Source organism: Coregonus clupeaformis, unplaced genomic scaffold (assembly GCF_020615455.1).
Source record: "Coregonus clupeaformis isolate EN_2021a unplaced genomic scaffold, ASM2061545v1 scaf1248, whole genome shotgun sequence".
In the NCBI taxonomy this organism is placed as follows: Eukaryota; Metazoa; Chordata; class Actinopteri; order Salmoniformes; family Salmonidae; genus Coregonus; species Coregonus clupeaformis.
In genome coordinates, this window is record NW_025534702.1 from 62,629 (window position 1) to 87,156 (window position 24,528).

Here is a 24,528-nt window from a genome sequence, read left to right on the forward strand (position 1 = left end):
GGATTTACTGCACTGTTGGAGCTAGGAACACAATAATTTCCTAGACCCGCAATAACATCTGCTAAATATGTGTATGTGGCCAATACAATTTGATTTGAATTGAATTATGTGAGGTGTTATGTGTTGTTGCCAGAGCACCTTGGTCAGTTTACCTCGGAAAATGCTGCCTTTGTCAATCTGTCGCCTAATCCTGCCTAATGGGCAGGTCAGCCCTGGAGGAAAGTATTGGAGAAAACATAAAAACGGGTAGTTTTTAAGTGACTTTCTATTTCATTGTTTGCCAGAATATATTATGTATTGAATATTTTTCCAGTCTGTGTTACCCACTCCAGTCAGCAGATGGCGATGTGAGTCTTTCTGTTGATGCTGCATGCGTGACGTATAATGTAGTGGACGGGACGTGTGGCTTCTTCAACAGCGACAACAGGCTACTGATTCAACCAGGCGGTAGTTTGATAGCCAACATAAAACCGAAACATTTAAGTTCTTTAGACCGATCTTGTGTATATTAATCTCAGTGTTTTAAACATAAAACTAGTTAAATTGAAGTTAATTTGCTAGCTAAATTAAATTAGCAAATGTGTTAAATTGATACTGAGTTTAGGCTAGTCGCTAACTAGCTAGCTAACATCCCGACCATGAGCTCACTAAGCTACTCTCCTCCTGCTAAAGAAGAGGAGGTCTGCTGGACGGAGAAAGAAGCTCTGGGGCCGAACATTATCGCAAAAGAAGAGGAAGAGAAGTATATTACAGTGAAAGGAGAGGAATTCGTTTTTAGAATGAAAAAGGATGAAGAGGAGGCTATCACATCGAATGAAGAGGAGGATGTTACAGTGAAAGAACCTTTTGGCGTGAAAGAGGAAGAGGAGGAAGAAGCTTTCAGAATTAAGGAGGAGGAAGAGGAGGCTATCACATTCAAAGAAGAGGTTGTTATAGTGAAAGAGGAAGAGGCTGTAACAGTGGAAGAGGAGGAGGTAGAAGCTTTCAGAATGAAAAAGGAGGAAGAGGAGGCTGTCACATTCAAAGAAGAGGATGTTATAGAGGAAGAGGGGATAGAGGCTGTAACAGTGGAAGAGGAGGAGGTAGAAGCTTTCAGAATGAAAAAGGAGGAAGATGAGGCTGTCACATTGAAAGAAGAGGATGTTATAATGAAAGAAGAGGAAGAACCTTCTAGAGTGAAAGAGGCAGAGGAGGCTATTTCAATAAAAGAAAAGGAGGAAGATGTTTTGGGAGTGAAAGAGGGTGAGGAGGAAGAAATGGAGGAGGAGACTGGAGATCTGATTAACACCAGTAAGTATTGTCTTTAAAACAGGCGTTCAAACTATGCAGTTTTTGAAATGTGTGGTTTTTAAGGGGCGTTCTACTGAAGTTCTACACTCAAATATGTTGTTCAGCGCTGTATGAATTGTTAAAAGGGAAACTGCGATTGGTGCATGCAGCTTTTAAACATTTAAATGAATAATATCCTAGCCATTGATTCATTGAGAATAACTTATACAGTGCCTTCAGACAATGTTATTATTTTTTACCTTCATCAATATCAAATGGAATTTGTCAATGCTTACCTGGATACAGCGCCTTCAGAAATTATTCACACCCCTCGACTTTTTCCACATTTTGATGCGTTACAGCCTGAATTGAAAATTGATTCAATTGAGATTTTGTTTCACTGGCGTACACACAATACCCCATATTGTCAATGTGGAATTACACTTACAGACATTTTTACAAATTAATTAAGAAATGAATAGCTGAAATGTCAGCTGAATTCAATACCCTAGTACTTTGTTTGTGATTCCATAACCCAAAATATGCTGATTTCACAACTGATTGGCACCAAAAATGTTATTAATTCACTTCGTCTCTTGCCACCAAATAATCAATCACTTCTTCGTCTTCCTTTGCCTCCAGTCTGGTTTCCACCAGATTCCACAGCCACAAAGTCAGATTCCACAGCCACAAAGTCAGATTCCACAGCCACAAAGTCAGATTCCACAGCCACAAAGTCAGATTCCACAGCCACAAAGTCAGATTCCAATAGCCACAAAGTCAGATTCCACAGCCACAAAGTCAGATTCCAAAGCCACAAAGTCAGATATCCACAGCCACAAAGTCAGATATCCACAGCCACAAAGTCAGATATCACAGCCACAAAGTCAGATTCCACAGCCACAAAGTCAGATATCCACAGCCACAAAGTCAGATATCCACAGCCACAAAGTCAGATATCACAGCCACAAAGTCAGATTCCACAGCCACAAAGTCAGATATCCACAGCCACATTCTGCCTCAAGAATGACGTCATTCATTACTTAAAGAGACAGCCACACTTTTAGATGCTTCTAGTCCAATAAAATACCATGTGACCCGTTCCAGGAAGCTAGGCGTATGGCGCACGGCACTACGTTACAGGAGAGCCATTTGAACGTAAAACATTTTGTTTTCATCCAAATTATTTTTGGGGCAGAAATGCCTTCTGGAACATGGGAACTTTTATGTGCCTTAATAACAAACTTGTATTCCATCTGTAAAATAAGAATCAAATGGTTAAATTACGAGCCTAGTTGGTTTAGTCATGAAAAAGACAGGAACCTTCCCGCTAGCCGTGATTGGCCGAGATAATGGATGGGCTGGACATGCCGAGAGATGAGTTTCGGATTGGTCTGCCATGTAGCATGCTTCTGTCTATAACATGAGCTGCTCAGTATGTGTAGATAGTCCTTAAAATGCATTTATTTTATTTTTAAGATATCATTGAGAACTGCAAAAGTGTTGCTACTGGTCTCAACAACATGGCTGCCCTGAATTTAGCAGGCGCTATCGACAAAGATCAGTGGGAAAAAGTTGTGATGGACTACTTTCTGGAGGACGACTTCTGTCTAGTCTGTGTTTTTATAAATGTGCAATAATCACAAAACACAAGTATATAAGGAATTGGCAACTGGTTCTCATTCTGAGAAATAAGGTAGGCCACTTGATTTCAACATCTGTTAAATAGAGACAGGCTAGCGTGCTGTTCAAACACTGGCAGACAGACAGGAAGGTGTGTTCATAACAATTCAACTGTTCTGCCTTGTTAGTTAGCAAATAGATCCATGTTTGGTTGACGTCTTTAAGATCTGTGTTCCATACCGTAACTATTCCCATTGGTTTACGGAGGGCTTCTAGGAGGTAAACAATTATATATAATGAATAAAAATATAAACGCAACAATTTCAACGATTTCACTGAGTTACAGTTCATATAAGGAAATCAGTCAGTTGAAATAAATAAATTAGGCCCAAGTCTATAGATTTCACATGACTGGGCAGGGGCGCAGCCATGGGTGGGCTTGGGAGGCCATAGGATCCAGGCCCGCCTGCCCAGCCAGTCCAAATTATTTTTTTCCCCACAAAAGGGCTTTATTACAGACAGAAATACTCCTCAGTGACCTTTTATTGTCCCCAGCACAAGGTGCACCTGTGTAATGATCAGCTTCTTGATATGCCACACCTGTCAGGTGGATGGATTATCTTGGCAAAGGAGAACCGCTCACTAACAGGGATGTATCCTTAACTGATATTTGCCCTATATCTTTGGATTGACGTATTTGTTTTAGCTAAAGGCTCCAGTGATGGGGCAAACAGGGGACTGGAAGCTGGACAGCCTTGACATTTTAAAGTTGTAAATGATTGATGGTGAATCATGCAAGAGAACACCATCATCAGACTGAATGGAAACAATGTCAGCAAGACTATCATTATTGCGTCATTTTCTAGCTAAGAGGAAGCTACGTCTATTACCATCCAGATAATCCATTTGTCTGACTATGAAAAAATATTCCAAAACATGCATCCACAATACTAACCTAAATGACAGAGTGAAAATATTCCAAAACATGCATCCACAATACTAACCTAAATGACAGAGTGAAAATATTCCAAAACATGCATCCACAATACTAACCTAAATGACAGAGTGAAAATATTCCAAAACATGCATCCTGTTCAAATCAAATCAAATCAAATTTTATTGGTCACATGTGCCGAATACAACAAGTGCAGACATTACAGTGAAATGCTTACTTACAGCCCTTAACCAACAGTGCGTTTATTTTAAACAAAAAAAGTAAGAATAAAACAACAACAAAAAAAAGTGTTGAGAAAAACAAAGAGCAGAAGTAAAATAAAGTGACAGTAGGGAGGCTATATATACAGGGGGGTAACGGTGCAGAGTCAATGTGCGGGGGCACCGGCTAGTTGAGGTAGTTGAGGTAATATGTACATGTGGGTAGAGTTAAAGTGACTATGCATAAATACTTAACAGAGTAGCAGCAGCGTAAAAGGATGGGGTGGGGGGGCAGTGCAAATAGTCCGGGTAGCCATGATTAGCTGTTCAGGAGTCTTATGGCTTGTGGGTAGAAGCTGTTGAGAAGTCTTTTGGACCTAGACTTGGCACTCCGGTACCGCTTGCCGTGCGGTAGCAGAGAGAACAGTCTATGACTAGGGTGGCTGGAGTCTTTGACAATTTTGAGGGCCTTCCTCTGACACCGCCTGGTATAGAGGTCTTGGATGGCAGGGAGCTTTGCCCCAGTGATGTACTGGGCCGTACGCACTACCCTCTGTAGTGCCTTGCGGTCAGAGGCCAAGCAGTTGCCATACCAGGCGGTGATGCAACCAGTCAGGATGCTCTCGATGGTGCAGCTGTAGAATTTTTTGAGGATCTGAGGACCCATGGCAATAAGGCACTAAAGAAAAGAGAGAAATGTAGTTTGTCCTGAATACAAAGTGTTATGTTTGGGGCAAATCCAACACATCACTGAGTACCACTGTTCATATGTTCAAGCATGGTGGTGGCTGCATCATGTTATGGGTATGCTTGTCACCTGCAAGGACTAGGGAGTTTTTTTTGGATAAAAATAAACCGAATAGCTCTAAGCACAGGCAAAATCCTAGATGAAAACCTGGTTCAGTCTCCTTTCCAACAGACACTAGGAGACAAATTCACCTTTCAGCAGGACAATAACCCAATACACAAGGCCAAATATACAGTGCATTCGGAAAGTATTCAGACCCCTTGACTTTTTCCACATTTTTGTTACATTACTGCCTTATCGTAAAATTGATTCAATAGTTTTTTTTAAATTGCTCTTAACTAGGCTACCTACCGCCTATTAAACCACATAGGAAGATAGTTTTATCACATGGAGGTTTAATTCAGGTCTTTGTTTAGTATTTAACTAAATACTTTGTTTGTCTTTAGCAGGAGGGAGACCAGACTCTCACTCTGACAGCAGGAAGAGTCCTTCAGGGGAACCAGACCCAGAGACATCCAAACCAGCAAGACCACACCACTGCTCTCAGTGTGGAAAGAGATTTATCCGTTTAGGACACCTGAAAGAACATAAGAAAACGCACACAGGAGAGAAGCCTTACCACTGTTCCCAATGTGGAATGACTTTTACACGGTTAATGAGCCTGGAAAGACATAAGCGAATACACTCTGGAGAGAAGCCTTACCACTGCTCCAAATGTGGCATGACTGTTACACGGTTAGTGAGCCTGAAAACGCATGAAAGAATACACACAGGTGAGAAGCCTTACAACTGTTCCCACTGTGGAAAGAGTTTTAGGGGGTTAGTGAGCCTGAAACTGCATGAGAAAATACACACAGGTGAGAAGCCTTACAAATGTTCTCTATGTGGAAAGAGTTTTAGGTGGTTAGGGACCCTGAAAAGGCATGAGAGAATACACACACAAAAAAAGGAAAAGCTCTACCAATGTTACCATTGTGGAAAGAGTTTTATGTGGTTAGGGAGCCTGAAACTGCATGAGAAAGCACACATGCAAGAGAAGTCTTACCCCTGTTCCCATTGTGGAATGAGTTTTAGGTGGTTAGGGACCCTGAAAACGCATGAGCGAATACACATACAAAAAAAGGAAAAGCTCTACCAATGTTCCCTGTGTGGAATGAATTTTACCCAGTTAGAAGCCCTGTATACGCATGACAGGACGCACAACGGAGAGGATAAGTCCTACCACTGCTCCCAGTGTGGAAAGAGATTTAACTGGTTAAGTCATCTGAAGAAGCATGAAAGAATACATACACAGGAGGAGAAGACATACCACTGCTCTCTTTGTGGAAAGACATTTTCCCGGTCAGAGGACCTGAAAACACATGAGAGAATAGAGAGGCTGTGTTCTGACTTGTGTTTTTGACTGAGAATTTGTGTTTTGGTTAATGCCACATTAAATCAAATTGTATGTATGAATGTTTACTCACAAATAGGCCTACCTTAGTTTTTGTTTATTATTCTTAAGACATGATCACATCTAAAATCAGAATATATATTTTTTAATGTGTTTTTTGATGATTCATTTTCATTGATTGAATACAAGTATAGATTTGGATATTGGTATTTAAAAATGTGAACGATTAAATAGATTAATAGAATGTGCTATTCTTGGGTCTAACCTTGAAACCTCTTGAATTGTATATATGATTTGGATATTGCTATATACATTTGATTGGATATACAGTTGAAGTCGTTTTTCAAACACTCCACAAATGTCTTTTTAACAAACTATAGTTTTGGCAAGTCGGTTAGGACATCTACTTTGTGCATGACACAGACACAATTTTAAGCTTGGAAAATTCCAGAAAATTATGTCATGGCTTTAGAAACTTCTGATCGGCTGACATCATTTGAGGCAATTGGAGGTGTACCTGTGGATATATTTCAAGGCCCACCTTCAAACTCAGTGCCTCTTTGCTTGACATCATGGGAAAATCAAAAGAAATCAGCCAAGACCTCAGACAAAAAAATTGTAGACCTCCACAAGTCTGGTTCATCCTTGGGAGCAATTTCCAAACGCCTGATGGTACCACGTTCATCTGTACAAACAATAGTACGCAAGTATAAACACCATGGGACCACACAGCCATCATACCGCTCAGGAAGGAGACGCGTTCTGTCCTAGAGATGAACGTACTTTGGTGCGAAAAGTGCAAATCAATCCCAGAACAACAGCAAAGGACCTTGTGAAGATGCTGGAGGAAACAAGTACAAAAGTATCTATATCCACAGTAAAACGAGTCCTATATCGACATAACCTGAAAGGCCGCTCAGCAAGGAAGAAGCCACTGCTCCAAAACCACCATAAAAAACCCAGACTACGGTTTGCAACTGCACATGGGGACAAAGATCGTACTTTTTGGAGAAATGTCCCCTGGTCTGATGAAACAAAAATAGAACTGTTTGGCCATAATGACCATTGTTATGTTTGGAGGAAAATGGGGGAGCCTGCAAGCCGAAGAACACCATCCCAACTGTGAAGCACGGGGGTGGCAGCATCATGCTGTGGGGGTGCTTTGCTGCAGGAGGGACTGGTGCACTTCACAAAATAGATGGCATCATGAGGAAAGAAAATTATGTGGATATATTGAAGCAACATCTCAAGACATCAGTCAGGAAGTTAAAGCTTGGTTGCAAATGGGTCTTCCAAATGGATAATGACCCCAAGCATACTTCCAAAGTTGTGGCAAAATGGCTTAAGGACAACAAAGTCAAGGTATTGGAGTGGCCATCACAAAGCCCTGACCTCAATCCTATAGAAAATGTGTTGGCAGAACTGAAAAGGCGTGTTCAATCAAGAAGGCCTACAAACCTGACTCAGTTACACCAGCTCTGTCAGGAGGAATGGGCCAAAATTCACCCAACTTATTGTGGGAAGCTTTTGGAAGGCTAACCAAAACGTTTCACCCAGGTTAAACAATTTAAAGGCAATACTACCGAATACTAATTGAGTGTATGTAAACTTCTGACCCACTGGGAATGTGATGAAAGAAATAAAAGCTGAAAGAAATCATTTTCTCTACTATTATTCTGACATTTCACATTCTTAAAATAAAGTGGTGATCCTAACTGACCTAAGACATGGAATTTTTTACTAGGATTAAATGTTAGGAATTGTGAAAAAAAAACTGAGCTTAAATGAATTTGGCTAAGGTGTATGTAAACTTCAACTGTATGATTTGGATATTGTAAATGTAATTTGATTGGATACATGATCTGGATATTGCAAAATGTAAATGATTAAATTAGATCAAAGATTAGTAGATTGTGCATTTGTTGATTCTAACCTTGAAACCTCTTGAAATGTGTGTTATGAATCCCACCATGTCAGAGAAAACACAGCTGCTGATTGGAAGAAAAAAAAGGATTTGATTAATGCAAAATTTATATCTGTAAAATACAATGAATATTTGTAACTGTGTTAGTGGTTGTTCATTATATCCTGAGAACCAAGGAAAATATTGTTTTTTCCTAATCATATTTTTTGTGATTCAATAACTGTTTAGGGTTAAAAAAAGCATCCTACAATTTCCACATTTTAATTTAATTTTTTTATTTTACAGCATGTCCACTGTAGTGGACAACAGGATCATTTGAGTACGAAAAGAGACACATTTGGTAGATACAAATTTTTACAGAGTTCTTACAGATTACAGAGTTTTTATGAACTAAGAATACATACATTTTGGGCTGTAGATTGATTATTATCCAAGAATACAGACATTTTGATTATACAATACACATTAATCATTCTTGAATCCTTTTCCTTACATTTTGCAAGGATAGCTTTACTATTAAAGCTTAACACTTTGTTATGTCCATATCCTTTGATTGGTCCCCTTCAATCCTTTCAGTGTTATTTGAACAATGAACATATAACTAATGTGTAACAGATTTATTTTGGATTTTTTCCTTCTGTCAAACTGAATCCAATCTAGCTTTTTCCTTCACTCTTCATTTTGTTCTTAGTATTTTCTTTGTTAGTGGTGAAAGTCCTGGAAGCAATTTCTCTTTTTGGTAATGCAGAGGAACATCTTGCATTTGGTACATCTCATGTACGTCTTGCTCTTGCAGCCCTTATTTCTGCATCTTTCTGCATGCTTGGTATCCACCATCTCAGGCATGTGCATGGCTCCTAGTCTGCGCACAGATGGCTCTGGTTGTGGGATCCTCATTTTAGATGGTGGCTCATACTCATCCTCACTCTCTTCACAGCTGTTTTCCAGTTCCGGACTCTCCAACAGCTCCTCAGCTATTAAAAAAAGTAAAAAAAAATGTAATCAATTTTAGAATAAGGCAGTAACGTAACAAATTTTGGAAAAAGTCAAGGTGTCTGAATACTCTGAATAAATTCCTCTTGTTGATAAAACAAGGTTTGGATCTAGGCGTCCATATATATCCCTGACACATACAATGGGACAGTGGTCACTAATATCCAAAGCAAATACCACACTCCCAGCATATTTCTCTGGAGTATTTGTAAATAAGAGGTCAATCAAAAGTCGACTTCGTAGGGTCCTTTAAGTTTGGACGAGTGGGCTTTTGTAATCAGCTGGGACACATTTAGACTAGTACAAAAATCCTCTAAAAACAGTCAGCATCCTGCGTTCCCCATGAAAGATTAAAATCTCCAGCGATCAACACCTCTGGGGTAGTAAAAATGGCAATTAAATCAGTGAGTTCCTTTAGTACACACTTCCTGGTGGAGGGTGGGCGATAGATTCCTACAACTGTTCTTTTTTTAGTTTGAACCCAACTGAAGACTTAAAGCCAGAACACTTCAAATTGTTGAGGACTGGAGGTCGCGAAGATTCTTTGTGTAAATAGCAACACCACCACCTTTAGTCTTTCCTATCAGACCTAAACACATTGTAACCATAGCAACCTCAGAGTCCAGGGTTTCATCGGTTAACCAGGTTTCAGATTACAATACAAATATCAGGGTCTGCCTGAGAGGTCCAGATCCATTTTAGGTAATAAACTACGAATGTTAAGATGTAAAAATGTCAAATCTTTTCTGCATTTAAAATCACACAGAGTTTCAATACAAGTCAGATTACTTTGAGAATTCAGAACAACAGGAGACTCAAAGATTGGATTATACCTATTAGGAAAAGAAAAAGTAGGAATAGCAATTACATTTCTCCGCTTAGCACCATTAGGCATGTCACCACTTTCAGATACAACATGTGGAACTCTCACAGTGACCAATGAGGAGATGGTAAAAAATGACTTGCATGTAATGCTAATATTGCCCTCACATAAATTTAGCTGACCAAGAACCTTTCCAATGTATGACGACAACACCCGGGAGCCATTTTCACCCAGGTGAATTCCGTCTTTCCACAAAGTAGCCAGGCCTATTCCAGGAGGAGTCAAAATTGTCGACGAAGGGACATGCCCAAGTCCTTGGTCAGACGCATTTAACCACTGGTGAAGAGACCAAAGACGGCCTAAACACTCAGTCCCACAACGGCAAGGAGATGGAATTGGGCCCGAGACAATTCTATGTTCTGATAATTTCTGAGCATTCTGCAAGAGCTGTAAGAAATTGTCTCTTAGCTTTATAGAGTTCAGATTTGCATAATATCATTAGACCCAATATGCAACAACAGTTTTCAGAGCAGGAATCTGTTTCTAGACGGTGGGCATGACTTCTGATAAATCCAATACCCCCTAGCTCCAGGAAAACCAGTTGTATGGGGGTATTTTGGACTTCCACCGATCTAACCATGGAACCTCCCATTATAATGGTGGACGGCTGTTGTCCATTTCGAGCCGGAGCCCCCAAGACCAACCCTCACCAGGGGCTCTTCAAGACCAACCCTCACCAGGGGCTCTTCAAGACCAACCCAACCCTCACCAGGGGCTCTTCAAGACCAACCCAACCCTCACCAGGGGCTCTTCAAGACCAACCCAACCCTCACCAGGGGCTCTTCAAGACCAACCCAACCCTCACCAGGGGCTCTTCAAGACCAACCCTAGCCTCACCAGGGGCTCTTCTAACTCGCCCCCAACAAATGACAGGAACACCTGGACTTCATCACCTCCCTGATGACTTCCCCTTTATCTAGCGCTCCGTTCTGTACTTCATCACCTCCCTGATGACTTCCCCTTTATCTAGCGCTCCGTTCTGGACTTCATCACCTCCCTGATGAGTTCCCCTTTATCTAGCGCTCCGTTGTTTTCCCCCACCAGGCAATATTGTTTATACTTCCAGGTTATTTCCTATCATGGCTACCCAGACAATTTGCATTGCCCCCCCGTACTGGTACCCCCTGTATATAACCTCCCTACTGGTATTTTATTTTACTGCAGCTCTTTAATTATTTTTATTTTTGACTTATCTATTTTTTACTTAACACATATTGATCTTAAAACTGCATTGTTGGTTAAGGGCTTGTCAGTAAGCATTTCACTGTAAGGTCCACACCTGTTGTATTCAGCGCATGTGGCAAATACAATTGTATTGGATTTGTATCGTTCCATGTTCTTCGTCATTAAACTCACTAACTGCATTTGCTTCCTGACTCCCAACGTAATGTTACACATATTCCTAGCGCGCAATGACTACATTAAGCTTGTGACTGTACAAACTTGTTGGATGCATTTGCTGTTTGTTCTGGTTGTGTTTCAGATTATTTTGTGTCCAATTATTTACAAAAATACTTTTATGTCCGGAATCTCGCAAACCCACTAGTCTGTCAGCAGCGTCTCTGCGGTTGGTCTGCTGAGCCCGACTCCGAGCTGGGGAAGTTCGTTTCACGTCTCAGTGCCGTGACTCGCGAGAGGGTGGAGTGGTGAATGTGCTGCTAAAACTAACGTAGCGGGCGTAAAAAGAAACGCGATGTGCTGCTAACAAGGAAAATCCGCGGAGGCGCAGGCGAACATAACGAACAAACAACTGTTCATGATTCCACTCATTTGCAAAAGAGCCGCAATTAGAGCTCGGATCAAGAATATAAAACGTTCTGAGTTTTGATCAACGCAGGGAACGCAACAATAAGAGGGTAAACGCTGTTTCACAAAATAAAACGGTATTTACCGTCCACTACATCCCTGGTTTTAATGTCTGAATTCCACGGTTCCGTCTGAGTTGTCCGCTTTGCTCATTTGATTTAAAAAAAAACAGACACATTAGTTCAACAAGTGTTGAGTTTGTGTCCCTGTTTAAGCCAATACTCACTGGTGTTAATCAGATCTTCTGTCTCCTCTTCATCTCCCAATACGTCTTCCTCCTCCTCTTTCAATGTTATAGCCTCCCTCTTCCTCCTGTTTTATTCTGAAAAGCGTCCTCCTCTTCTTCTTTTATGATAATGTTCAGTCCCAGAGCTTCTTTCTCAGTCCAGCAGACCTCTTCTTCTTTAGCAGGAGGAGAGTAGCTTAGTGAGCTCATGGTCGGGGATGTTAGCTTGTTAGCATTAGCCACTAGCCTAGTGCTAGGCTCAGTATCAATCTTAACACGTTTTTTTACAAAGTTAACAAGCAAATTACATTCAAGTAAACCAGTAGATACTTAAACAGAATAGTGTTTAAAACGCTGAGATTAATATACACAAAAGTTGCCAAAGAAACGTCAATATTTCGGTTTTATGTTGGCTAGCGAGGTGGTTGAATCAGTAACAGTGTTGTTGATGAAGAAGCGTCCCGTCCACTAGATTATACGTCACGCAAGAAGAAGAAAGATAATCTCCATCTGCTGACTGGAGTGGGTAACGAAGTTTAGTAAAATAGTCACTACTATGTTTATTCTGTCAGAAATCATTGCAAAACAACCAGATCTCATGTTGTTTTCACATACTTCATACCAGTACTTTTCTCTATGCAGTGACAATTTTGTTTTGTTTGTTTAATGTAATATTATCTTATGGTGTTCTTGTCTATAACTGTGCTGTACTCTGTCATGTATTTGTACAGTGGGGAGAACAAGTATTTGATACACTGCCGATTTTGCAGGTTTTCCTACTTACAAAGCATGTAGAGGTCTGTCATTTTTATCATAGGTACACTTCAACTGTGAGAGACGGAATCTAAAACAAAAATCCAGAAAATCACATTGTATGATTTTTAAGTAATTAATTAATTAAATCGGCAGTGTATCAAATACTTGTTCTCCCCACTGTATGTTTTATGTGTACACCAGGATGAGGAGCTGCTACATGAGCAATAGCTAATGGGGATCCTAATAAACTAAATACACTTAGAAAATAAAGCAGAATCAATGAGGGAGGCAGTTTACTAAATATTCTGAGGGGGAATACATTACAAAAATATACACAGCTCAAAAAAAATAAAGGGAACACTTAAACAACACAATGTAACTCCAAGTCAATCACACTTCTGTGAAATCAAACTGTCCACTTAGGAAGCAACACTGATTGACAATAAATGTCACATGCTGTTGTGCAAATGGAATAGACAACAGGTGGAAATTATAGGCAATTAGCAAGACACCCCCAATAAAGGACTGGTTTTGCAGGTGGTGACCACAGACCACTTCTCAGTTCCTATGCTTCCTGGCTGATGTTTTGGTCACTTTTGAATGCTGGCGGTGCTTTCACTCTAGTGGTAGCATGAGACGGAGTCTACAACCGACACAAGTGGCTCAGGTAGTGCAGCTCATCCAGGATGGCACATCAATGCGAGCTGTGGCAAGAAGGTTTGCTGAGTCTGTCAGCGTACTGTCCAGAGCATGGAGGCGCTACCAGGAGACAGGCCAGTACATCAGGAGACGTGGAGGAGGCCGTAGGGAGGGCAACAACCCAGCAGCAGGACTGCTACTTCTGCCTTTGTGCAAGGAGGAGCAGGAGGAGCACTGCAAAATGACCTCCAGCAGGCCACAAATGTGCATGTGTCTGCTCAAACGGTCAGAAACAGACTCCATGAGGGTGGTATGAGGGCCTGACGTCCACAGGTGGGGGTTGTGCTTACAGCCCAACACCATACAGGACGTTTGGCATTTGCCAGAGAACACCAAGATTGGCAAATTCGCCACTGGCGCCCTGTGCTCTTCACAGATGAAAGCAGGTTCACACTGAGCACGTGACAGACGTGACAGATTCTGGAGACGCCGTGGAGAACGTTCTGCTGCCTGCAACATCCTCCAGCATGACCGGTTTGGCGGTGGGTCAGTCATGGTGTGGGGTGGCATTTCTTTGGGGGGCCGCACAGCCCTCCATGTGCTCGCCAGAGGTAGCCTGACTGCCATTAGGTACCGAGATGAGATCCTCAGACCCCTTGTGAGACCATATGCCGGTGCGGTTGGCCCTGGGTTCCTCCTAATGCAAGACAATGCTAGACCTCATGTGGCTGGAGTGTGTCAGCAGTTCCTGCAAGAGGAAGGCATTGATGCTATGGACAATTGAGCACATCTGGGACATCATGTCTCGCTCCATCCACCAACGCCACATTGCACCACAGACTGTCCAGGAGTTGGCGGATGCTTTAGTCCAGGTCTGGGAGGAGATCCCTCAGGAGACCATCTGCCACCTCATCAGGAGCATGCCCAGGCGTTGTAGGGAGGTCATACAGGCACGTGGAGGCCACACACACTACCGAGCCTCATTTTGACTTGTTTTAAGGACATTACATCAAAGTTGGATCAGCCTGTAGTGTGGTTTTTCCACTTTAATTTTGAGGGTGACTCCAAATCCAGACCTCCATGGGTTGATACATTTGATTTCCATTGATAATTTTTTGTGTGATTTTGTTGTCAGCACATTCAACTATGTAAAGAAAAAAGTATTTAATAAGATTATTTCATTCATTCAGATCTAGGATGTGTTATTTTAGTGTTCCCTTTATTTTTTTGAGCAGTGTATATAGAAGCTTGAAATGGAAATGGTCTAATTGACTCAACAACCAAAAACGTTCAGTAATGAACCCGATAATCAATAGTTATTTTTGGTTCTTTATCAAAGTTAGCCGTCTTATTGATAACGCAACCCCTCTCAAGATAACATATGCAAACGTAAACAACAGAGAAAAATGCAAATAGCACTTGATTAACACACACACACACAAACAGGGAAAATGCACAAAGACAGAGTTTTGATACACTCCTCTCCATGTGTATTTAGACAGTGAAGCTAAATTACAGAACGGCACCTTTTTATTTAAGAACGTTATCATACATATCTGTTTTTACCGTTAAAATAAATAAATAAATGAAAGCACTCTATGGATCTTGTCCCGCCCATTTAAAGTCATGATGAGTTGGACAAAATTCATTTATAGTGTATTAAAGTAGTCGAAACTCTGGTACCCATATTCCTCGCACTCATTGACTACATCAAGCTTTTTGAGTCTAAAAACGTGTTGGATGCATTTTAAGTTTGTTTTGGTTGTGTTTTTTGCCCAATAGGCCGTAAATGGCGAATAACATATTGGAGTAAGTATAACTTTATAACTTATAATTTATAAGTAAGTAAGAATAGAATATGTTTCTGAGCACTTCTATACTGGACAAAAAATATAAAACGCAACATGTAACAATTTCCACGATTTTACTGAGTTATAGTTCATATAAGGAAATCAGTCAATGTAAATCAATTCGTTAGGCCCTAATCTATGGATTTCACATAACTGGGCAGGGGCACAGCCACTGCGGAACCAGGCCCAGCCGATCAGAATGAGTTTTGCCCAACAAAAAGGGCTTCATTACGGACATCAGTTTAATCAGCTGTCCTGGTGGCTGGTCTCAGACAATCCCGCAGTTGAAGAAGCCGGATGTGGAGGTCCTGGGCTGGTGTGATTACAGGTGGTCTGCCGTTGTGAAGCCGGTTGGAAGCCACTCCTCGGTAAAAGGCACGTGACAGCCCGCTTGGAGTTTGCCAAGAGGCACTTAAAGGACTCTCAGACCATGAGAAACAAGATTCTCTGGTCTGATGAAACCAAGATTGAACTCTTTGGCCTGAATGCCAAGCGTCACGTATGGAGGAAACCTGGCACCATCCCTACAGTGAAGCATGGTGGTGGCAGCGTCATGCTGTGGGGATGTTTTTCAGCGGCAGTGACTCTGAGACTAGTCAGGATCGAGGGAAAGATGAACGGAGCAAAGTACAGAGAGATCCTTGATGAAACCTGCTCCAGAGCGCTCAGGACCTCAGACTGGGGCGAAGGTTCACCATCCAACAGGACAACGACCCTAAGCACACAGACAAGACAACGCTGGAGTTGCTTCGAGACAAGTCTCTGAATGTCCTTGAGTGGCCCAGCCAGAGCCCGGGCTTGAACCCGATCAAACATCTCTGGAGAGACCTGAAAATAGCTTTGCAGCAACGCTCCCCATCCAACCTGACAGAGCTTGAGAGGATCTGCAGAGAGGATTGGGAGAAACTCCCCAAATACAGGTGTGCCAATTTTGTAGAGTTATACCCAAGAAGACTCGAGGCTGTAATCGCTGCCAAAGGTGCTGCAACAAAGTACTGAGTAAAGGGTCTGAATACTTATGTAAATGTGATATTTCTGGTATTTTGTGTATATATAAATGTGCAAAAATTTATAAAAACCTGTTTTTGCTTTGTCATTATGGGGTATTGTGTGTAGATTGATGAGGGGGGAAAAAAACTATTTAATCAATTTTAGAATAAGGCTGTGGGCCTCCAGAGTGTCGCAGCAGTCTAAGGCTCTGCATCGCAGTGCTTGAGGCGTCACTACAGACCCGGGTTCGTTCCCAGGCTGTGTCATAACCGGCCGTGACCGGGAGTCCCATAGGGTGGCACACAATTGGCCCAGCGTGGTCCGGGTTAGGGGAGGGTTTGGCCGGGGGGGTGCTTTACTTGGCTCATCACACTCTAGTAGAATCGGGAATTCCTCAGGGCAGCTGTCTAGGCCCCTTACTTTTTTCAATCTTTACTAATGACATGCCACTGGCTTTGAGTAAAGCCAGTGTGTCTATGTACGCGGATGACTCAACACTATACACATCAGCTACTACAGCGACTGAAATGACTGCAACACTTAACAAAGAGCTGCAGTTAGTTTCAGAGTGGGTGGCAAGGAATAAGTTAGTCCTAAATTGTTCAAAAACTAAAAGCATTGTATTTGGGACAAATCATTCACTAAACCCTAAACCTCAACTAAATCTTGTAAAGAATAATGTGGAAATTGAGCAAGTTGAGGAGACTAAACTGCTTGGAGTAACCCTGGATTGTAAACTGTCATGGTCAAAACATATTGATACAACAGTAGCTAGGATGTGGAGAATTCTGTCTATAATAAAGTGCTGCAATGTATTCTTATCAACACTATCAACAAGGCAGGTCCTACAGGCAATAGTTTTGTCGCACCTAGACTACTGTTCAGTCGTTTGGTCAGGTGCCACAAAGAGGGACTTAGGAAAATTGTAATTGGCTCAGAACAGGGCAGCACGGCTGGATATACAAAGAGAGCTAACATTAATAATATGCATGTCAATCTCTCCTGGCTCAAAGTGGAGGAGAGATTGACTTCATCACTACTTGTATTTGTGAGAGGTATTGACATGTTGAATGCATCGACCTGTCTGTTTGAACTACTGGCACACAGCTCAGACACCCATGCACACCCCAGAAGACATGCCACCAGAGGTCTCTTCACAGTATTGTAATGTTATGAAAATGTATAACACTCTTAATTTTACCTCAGGAAGAGTAGTAGGTAATCATAATAAAAGCAAATACAAAGGCTTGTGCAAGGCTACTTACTTACTTATATAATCATTTACATTTTGCAATATGAAAATCTTATGATGAACAACATCAGAGTGGTTATCCTTGTATCAAATCAAACAAAGCTCATAATCAAAACCAAATACACATTTTAAAATATTTCATCTGATTTTAGACATGTTCATGTCTCGAAATGAAGAAAAAAAACAATGTAAAAGTAAACTTAATTTGGTTTCATACATACAATTTGATTTCATGTGGCATTAACCAAAACACAAATTCTCAGTCAAAAACACAAGTCAGAACACAGCCTCTCTATTCTCTCATGTGATTTCAGGTCCTCTGACTGGGAAAATGTCTTTCCACAAAGAGAGCAGTGGTATGTCTTCTCCTCCTGTGTATGTATTCTTTCATGCTTATTTAGGTGCCTTAACCAGTTAAATCTCTTTCCGCACTGGGAGCAGTGGTAGGGCTTATCCTCTCCTATGTGTGTCCTGTCATGCGTATTCAGGGCTTCTAAATGGGTAAAACTCTTTCCACACAGGGAACATTGGTAGAGCTTTTCCTTTTTTTGTGTGTGTATTCGCTCATGCGTTTTCAGGGTCCCTAACCACCTAAAACTCTTTCCACAATGGGAACAGGGGTAAGACTTCTCTCGTGTGTGTGCTTTCTCATGCAGTTTCAGGCTCCCTAACCCCCTAAAACTCTTTCCACAGTGGGAACAGCAGTAAGGCTTCTCTCCTGTGTGTATTCTCTCATGCGTTTTCAGGCTCACTAACCAACTAAATTTCTTTCCACAGTGGGAACAGCAGTAAGGCTTCTCTCCTGTGTGTGTCATCTTGTGCGTTTTCAGACTCTCTAACCATGCAAAAGTAATTCCACATTTGGAGCAGTGGTATGGCTTCTCTCCAGAGTGTATTCGCTTGTGTCTTTTCAGGCTCTCTAACTGAGTAAAACTCTTTCCACACTGGGAACAGTGGTAAGGCTTTTCTCCTGTGTGTATTCTCTCGTGTGATTTCAGGTGTTGTAATCGGAAAAAACTTTTCCACACTGGGAGCAGTAGTGTCGTCTCACTGGTTTGGATGTCTCTGGGTCTGGTTCCCCTGAAGGACTCTTCCTGCTGTGAGAGTCTGGTCTCCCTCCTGCTAAAGACAAACAAAGTATTTAGTTAAATACTAAACAGAGACCTGAATGAAACCTCCATGTGATAAAACTATCTTCCTATGTGTAAACCACATAGGAAGATAGTTTTATCACATGGAGGTTTCATTCAGGTCTCTGTTTAGTATTTAACTAAATACTTTGTTTGTAAAAATAAATAAAGGGAACACTAAAATAACACATCCTAGATCTGAATGAATGAAATAATCTTATTAAAATGCTTTTTTCTTTACATAGTTGAATGTGCTGACAACAAAATCACACAAAAATTATCAATGGAAATCAAATGTATCAACCCATGGAGGTCTGGATTTGGAGTCACCCTCAAAATTAAAGTGGAAAAACCACACTACAGGCTGATCCAACTTTGATGTAATGTCCTTAAAACAAGTCAAAATGAGGCTCGGTAGTGTGTGTGGCCTCCACGTGCCTGTATGACCTCCCCTACAATGCCTGGGCATGCTCCTGATGAGGTGGCGGATGGTCTCCTGAGGGATCTCCTCCCAGACCTGGACTAAAGCATCCGCCAACTCCTGGACAGTCTGTGGTGCAACGTGGCGTTGGTGGATGGAGCGAGACATGATGTCCCAGATGTGCTCAATTGTCCATAGCATCAATGCCTTCCTCTTGCAGGAACTGCTGACACACTCCAGCCACATGAGGTCTAGCATTGTCTTGCATTAGGAGGAACCCAGGGCCAACCGCACCGGCATATGGTCTCACAAGGGGTCTGAGGATCTCATCTCGGTACCTAATGGCAGTCAGGCTACCTCTGGCGAGCACATGGAGGGCTGTGCAGCCCCCAAAGAAATGCCACCCCACACCATGACTGACCCACCGCCAAACCGGTCATGCTGGTGGATGTTGCAGGCAGCAGAACGTTCTCCACGGCGTCTCCAGAATCTGTCACGTCTGTCACGTGCTCAGTGTGAACCTGCTTTTATCTGTGAAGAGCACAGGGCGCCAGTGGCGAATTTGCCAATCTTGGTGTTCTCTGGCAAATGCCAAACGTCCTGCACGGTGTTGGGCTGTAAGCACAACCCCCACCTGTGGACGTCAGGCCCTCATACCACCCTCATGGAGTCTGTTTCTGACCGTTTGAGCAGACACATGCACATTTGTGGCCTGCTGGAGGTCATTTTGCAGTGCTCCTCCTGCTCCTCCTTGCACAAAGGCAGAAGTAGCAGTCCTGCTGCTGGGTTGTTGCCCTCCTACGGCCTCCTCCACATCTCCTGATGTACTGGCCTGTCTCCTGGTAGCGCCTCCATGCTCTGGACACTACGCTGACAGACACAGCAAACCTTCTTGCCACAGCTCGCATTGACGTGCCATCCTGGATGAGCTGCACTACCTGAGCCACTTGTGTGGGTTGTAGACTCTGTCTCATGCTACCACTAGAGTGAAAGCACCGCCAGCATTCAAAAGTGACCAAAACATCAGCCAGGAAGCATAGGAACTGAGAAGTGGTCTGTGGTCACCACCTGCAAAACCAGTCCTTTATTGGGGGGTGTCTTGCTAATTGCCTATAATTTCCACCTGTTGTCTATTCCATTTGCACAACAGCATGTGACATTTATTGTCAATCAGTGTTGCTTCCTAAGTGGACAGTTTGATTTCACAGAAGTGTGATTGACTTGGAGTTACATTGTGTTGTTTAAGTGTTCCCTTTATTTTTTTTGAGCAGTGTATATTTTTGTAATGTATTCCCCCTCAGAATATTTAGTAAACTGCCTCCCTCATTGATTCTGCTTTATTTTCTAAGTGTATTTAGTTTATTAGGATCCCCATTAGCTATTGCTCATGTAGCAGCTCCTCATCCTGGGGTACACATAAAACATACAGTGGGGAGAACAAGTATTTGATACACTGCCGATTTAATTAATTAATTACTTAAAAATCATACAATGTGATTTTCTGGATTTTTGTTTTAGATTCCGTCTCTCACAGTTGATGTGTACCTATGATAAAAATGACAGACCTCTACATGCTTTGTAAGTAGGAAAACCTGCAAAATCGGCAGTGTATCAAATACTTGTTCTCCCCACTGTACAAATACATGACAGAGTACAGCACAGTTATAGACAAGAACACCATAAGATAATATTAAATTAAACAAACAAAACAAAAATGTCACAGCATAGAGAAAAGTACTGGTAAGAATTATGTGAAAACAACATGAGATCTGGTTGTTTTGCAATGATTTCTGACAGAATAAACATAGTAGTGAATATTTTACTAAACTTCGTTACCCACTCCAGTCAGCAGATGGAGATGTGAGTCTTTCAGGTGATTCTTCTTGCGTGACGTATAATCTAGTGGACGGGACGCTTCTTCATCAACAACACTGTTACTGATTCAACCACCTCGCTAGCCAACATAAAACCGAAATATTGACGTTTCTTTGGCAACTTTTGTGTATATTAATCTCAGTGTTTTAAACACTATTCTGTTTAAGTATCTACTGGTTTACTTGAATGTAATTTGCTTGTTAACTTTGTAAAAAAACGTGTTAAGATTGATACTGAGCCTAGCACTAGGCTAGTGGCTAATGCTAACTAGCTAACATCCCCGACCATGAGCTCACTAAGCTACTCTCCCTCCTGCTAAAGAAGAAGAGGTCTGCTGGACTGAGAAAGAAGCTCTGGGACTGAACATTATCATAAAAGAAGAAGAGGAGGACGCTTTTAGAATAAAACAGGAGGAAGAGGAGGCTATAACATTGAAAGAGGAGGAGGATGTTACAGTGAAGGAAGAGAAAGAACCTTTTGGAGTGAAAGAGGAAGAGGAGGCCATCTCAATAAAAGAGGAGGAGGAAGACGTATTGGGAGATGAAGAGGAGACAGAAGATCTGATTAACACCAGTGAGTATTGGCTTAAACAGGGACACAAACTCAACACTTGTTGAACTAATGTGTCTGTTTTTTTTTATCAAATGAGCAAAGCGGACAACTCAGACGGAACCGTGGAATTCAGACATTAAAACCAGGGATGTAGTGGACTGTAAACACCGTTTTATTTTGTGAAACAGCGTCTACCCTCTTATTGTTGCGTTCCCTGCGTTGATCAAAACTCAGAACGTTTTATATTCTTGATCCGAGCTCTAATTGCGCCTCTTTTGAAAATGAGAGGAATCATGAACAGGTTTTTGTTCGTTATGTTCGCCTGCGCCCCCGCGGATTTTCCTTGTTAGCAGCACATCGCGTTTCTTTTTACGCCCGCTACGTTAGTTTTAGCAGCACATTCACCACTCCACCCTCTCGCGAGTCACGGCACTGAGACGTGAAACGAACTTCCCCAGCTCGGAGTCGGGCTCAGCAGACCAACCGCAGAGACGCTGCTGACAGACTAGTGGGTTTGCGAGATTCCGGACATAAAAGTATTTTTGTAAATAATTGGACACAAAATAATCTGAAACACAACCAGAACAAACAGCAAATGCATCCAACAAGTTTGTACAGTCACAAGCTTAATGTAGTCATTGCGCGCTAGGAATATGTGTAACATTACGTAGGGAGTCAGGAAGCAAATGCAGTTAGTGAGTTTAATGACGAAGAACATGGAACGATACAAATCCAAAACAATTGTATTTGCCACATGCGCAGAATACAACACCTTACAGTGAAATGCTTACTTACAAGCCCTTAACCAACAATGCAGTTTTAAGATAAATATGTGTTAAGTAAAAAATAGATAAGTAAAAAATAAAAAATAATTAAAGAGCTGCAGTAAAATAAAATACCAGTAGGGAGGTTATATACAAGGGGTACCAGTACAGAGTCAATGTGCGGGGGCACCGGTCAGTCGAGGTAATTGAGGTAATATGTACATGTGGGTAGAGTTAAAGTGACTATGCATAGATAATAAACAGAGTAGCAGCAGCGTAAAAGACTGGGGGACAATGTAAATAGTCTGGGTAGCCATGATAGTAAATAACCCGGAAGTATAAATAATACTGCCTGGTGGGGGAAAACAACGGAGCGCTAGATAAAGGGGAAGTCATCAGGGAGGTGATGAAGTCCAGAACGGAGCGCTAGATAAAGGGGAAGTCATCAGGGAGGTGATGAAGTCCAGAACGGAACGCTAGGTAAAGGGGAAGTCATCAGGGAGGTGATGAAGTACAGAACGGAGCGCTAGGTAAAGGGGAAGTCATCAGGGAGGTGATGAAGTACAGAACGGAGCGCTAGGTAAAGGGGAAGTCATCAGGGAGGTGATGAAGTACAGAACGGAGCGCTAGGTAAAGGGGAAGTCATCAGGGAGGTGATGAAGTACAGAACGGAGCGCTAGATAAAGGGGAAGTCATCAGGGAGGTGATGAAGTACAGAACGGAGCGCTAGGTAAAGGGGAAGTCATCAGGGAGGTGATGAAGTACAGAACGGAGCGCTAGATAAAGGGGAAGTCATCAGGGAGGTGATGAAGTACAGAACGGAGCGCTAGGTAAAGGGGAAGTCATCAGGGAGGTGATGAAGTACAGAACGGAGCGCTAGATAAAAGGGAAGTCATCAGGGAGGTGATGAAGTCCAGAACGGAGCGCTAGATAAAGGGGAAGTCATCAGGGAGGTGATGAAGTCCAGAACGGAGCGCTAGATAAAGTGGAAGTCATCAGGGAGGTGATGAAGTCCAGAACGGAGCGCTAGGTAAAGGGGAAGTCATCAGGGAGGTGATGAAGTCCAGAACGGAGCGCTAGGTAAAGGGGAAGTCATCAGGGAGGTGATGAAGTACAGAACGGAGCGCTAGGTAAAGGGGAAGTCATCAGGGAGGTGATGAAGTACAGAACGGAGCGCTAGGTAAAGGGGAAGTCATCAGGGAGGTGATGAAGTACAGAACGGAGCGCTAGGTAAAGGGGAAGTCATCAGGGAGGTGATGAAGTACAGAACGGAGCGCTAGATAAAGGGGAAGTCATCAGGGAGGTGATGAAGTACAGAACGGAGCGCTAGGTAAAGGGGAAGTCATCAGGGAGGTGATGAAGTACAGAACGGAGTGCTAGGTAAAGGGGAAGTCATCAGGGAGGTGATGAAATACAGAACGGAGCGCTAGATAAAGGGGAAGTCATCAGGGAGGTGATGAAGTACAGAACGGAGCGCTAGGTAAAGGGGAAGTCATCAGGGAGGTGATGAAGTACAGAACGGAGCGCTAGATAAAGGGGAAGTCATCAGGGAGGTGATGAAGTCCAGAACGGAGCGCTAGATAAAGGGGAAGTCATCAGGGAGGTGATGAAGTCCAGAACGGAGCGCTAGATAAAGGGGAAGTCATCAGGGAGGTGATGAAGTCCAGAACGGAGCGCTAGATAAAGGGGAAGTCATCAGGGAGGTGATGAAGTCCAGAACGGAGCGCTAGATAAAGGGGAAGTCATCAGGGAGGTGATGAAGTACAGAACGGAGCGCTAGGTAAAGGGGAAGTCATCAGGGAGGTGATGAAGTCCAGAACGGAGCGCTAGGTAAAAGGGGAAGTCATCAGGGAGGTGATGAAGTACAGAACGGAGCGCTAGGTAAAGGGGAAGTCATCAGGGAGGTGATGAAGTACAGAACGGAGCGCTAGGTAAAGGGGAAGTCATCAGGGAGGTGATGAAGTACAGAACGGAGCGCTAGGTAAAGGGGAAGTCATCAGGGAGGTGATGAAGTACAGAACGGAGCGCTAGATAAAGGGGAAGTCATCAGGGAGGTGATGAAGTACAGAACGGAGCGCTAGGTAAAGGGGAAGTCATCAGGGAGGTGATGAAGTACAGAACGGAGCGCTAGGTAAAGGGGAAGTCATCAGGGAGGTGATGAAGTACAGAACGGAGCGCTAGATAAAGGGGAAGTCATCAGGGAGGTGATGAAGTACAGAACGGAGCGCTAGGTAAAGGGGAAGTCATCAGGGAGGTGATGAAGTACAGAACGGAGCGCT

General features: G+C 42.5%; 1 protein-coding gene across 1 annotated transcript; it reads left to right on the forward strand.

The window, feature by feature from the left end:
• The first annotated feature begins 710 nt into the window (after positions 1–710).
• Positions 711–5,877, forward strand: LOC123486516 (cilia- and flagella-associated protein 251-like). Its single transcript, XM_045217837.1, has 3 exons — positions 711–1,290; positions 5,242–5,271; positions 5,870–5,877. The coding sequence occupies exons 1-3, from the start codon at positions 780–782 to the stop codon at positions 5,875–5,877; spliced, it is 549 nt and encodes a 182-aa protein (XP_045073772.1). The 5' UTR covers positions 711–779.
• The last annotated feature ends 18,651 nt before the right edge of the window (positions 5,878–24,528 follow it).

What these genes read in the sequence shown, in the direction of transcription:
- LOC123486516 (XM_045217837.1), top strand. Translation starts at nt 780, where the DNA reads ATGAAAAAGGATGAAGAGGAGGCTATCACATCGAATGAAGAGGAGGAT. An exon ending in TGGAGATCTGATTAACACCA is followed by an intron (nt 1,291 to 5,241) that starts GTAAGTATTGTC and finishes GTTTGTCTTTAG; the next exon opens with CAGGAGGGAGACCAGACTCT.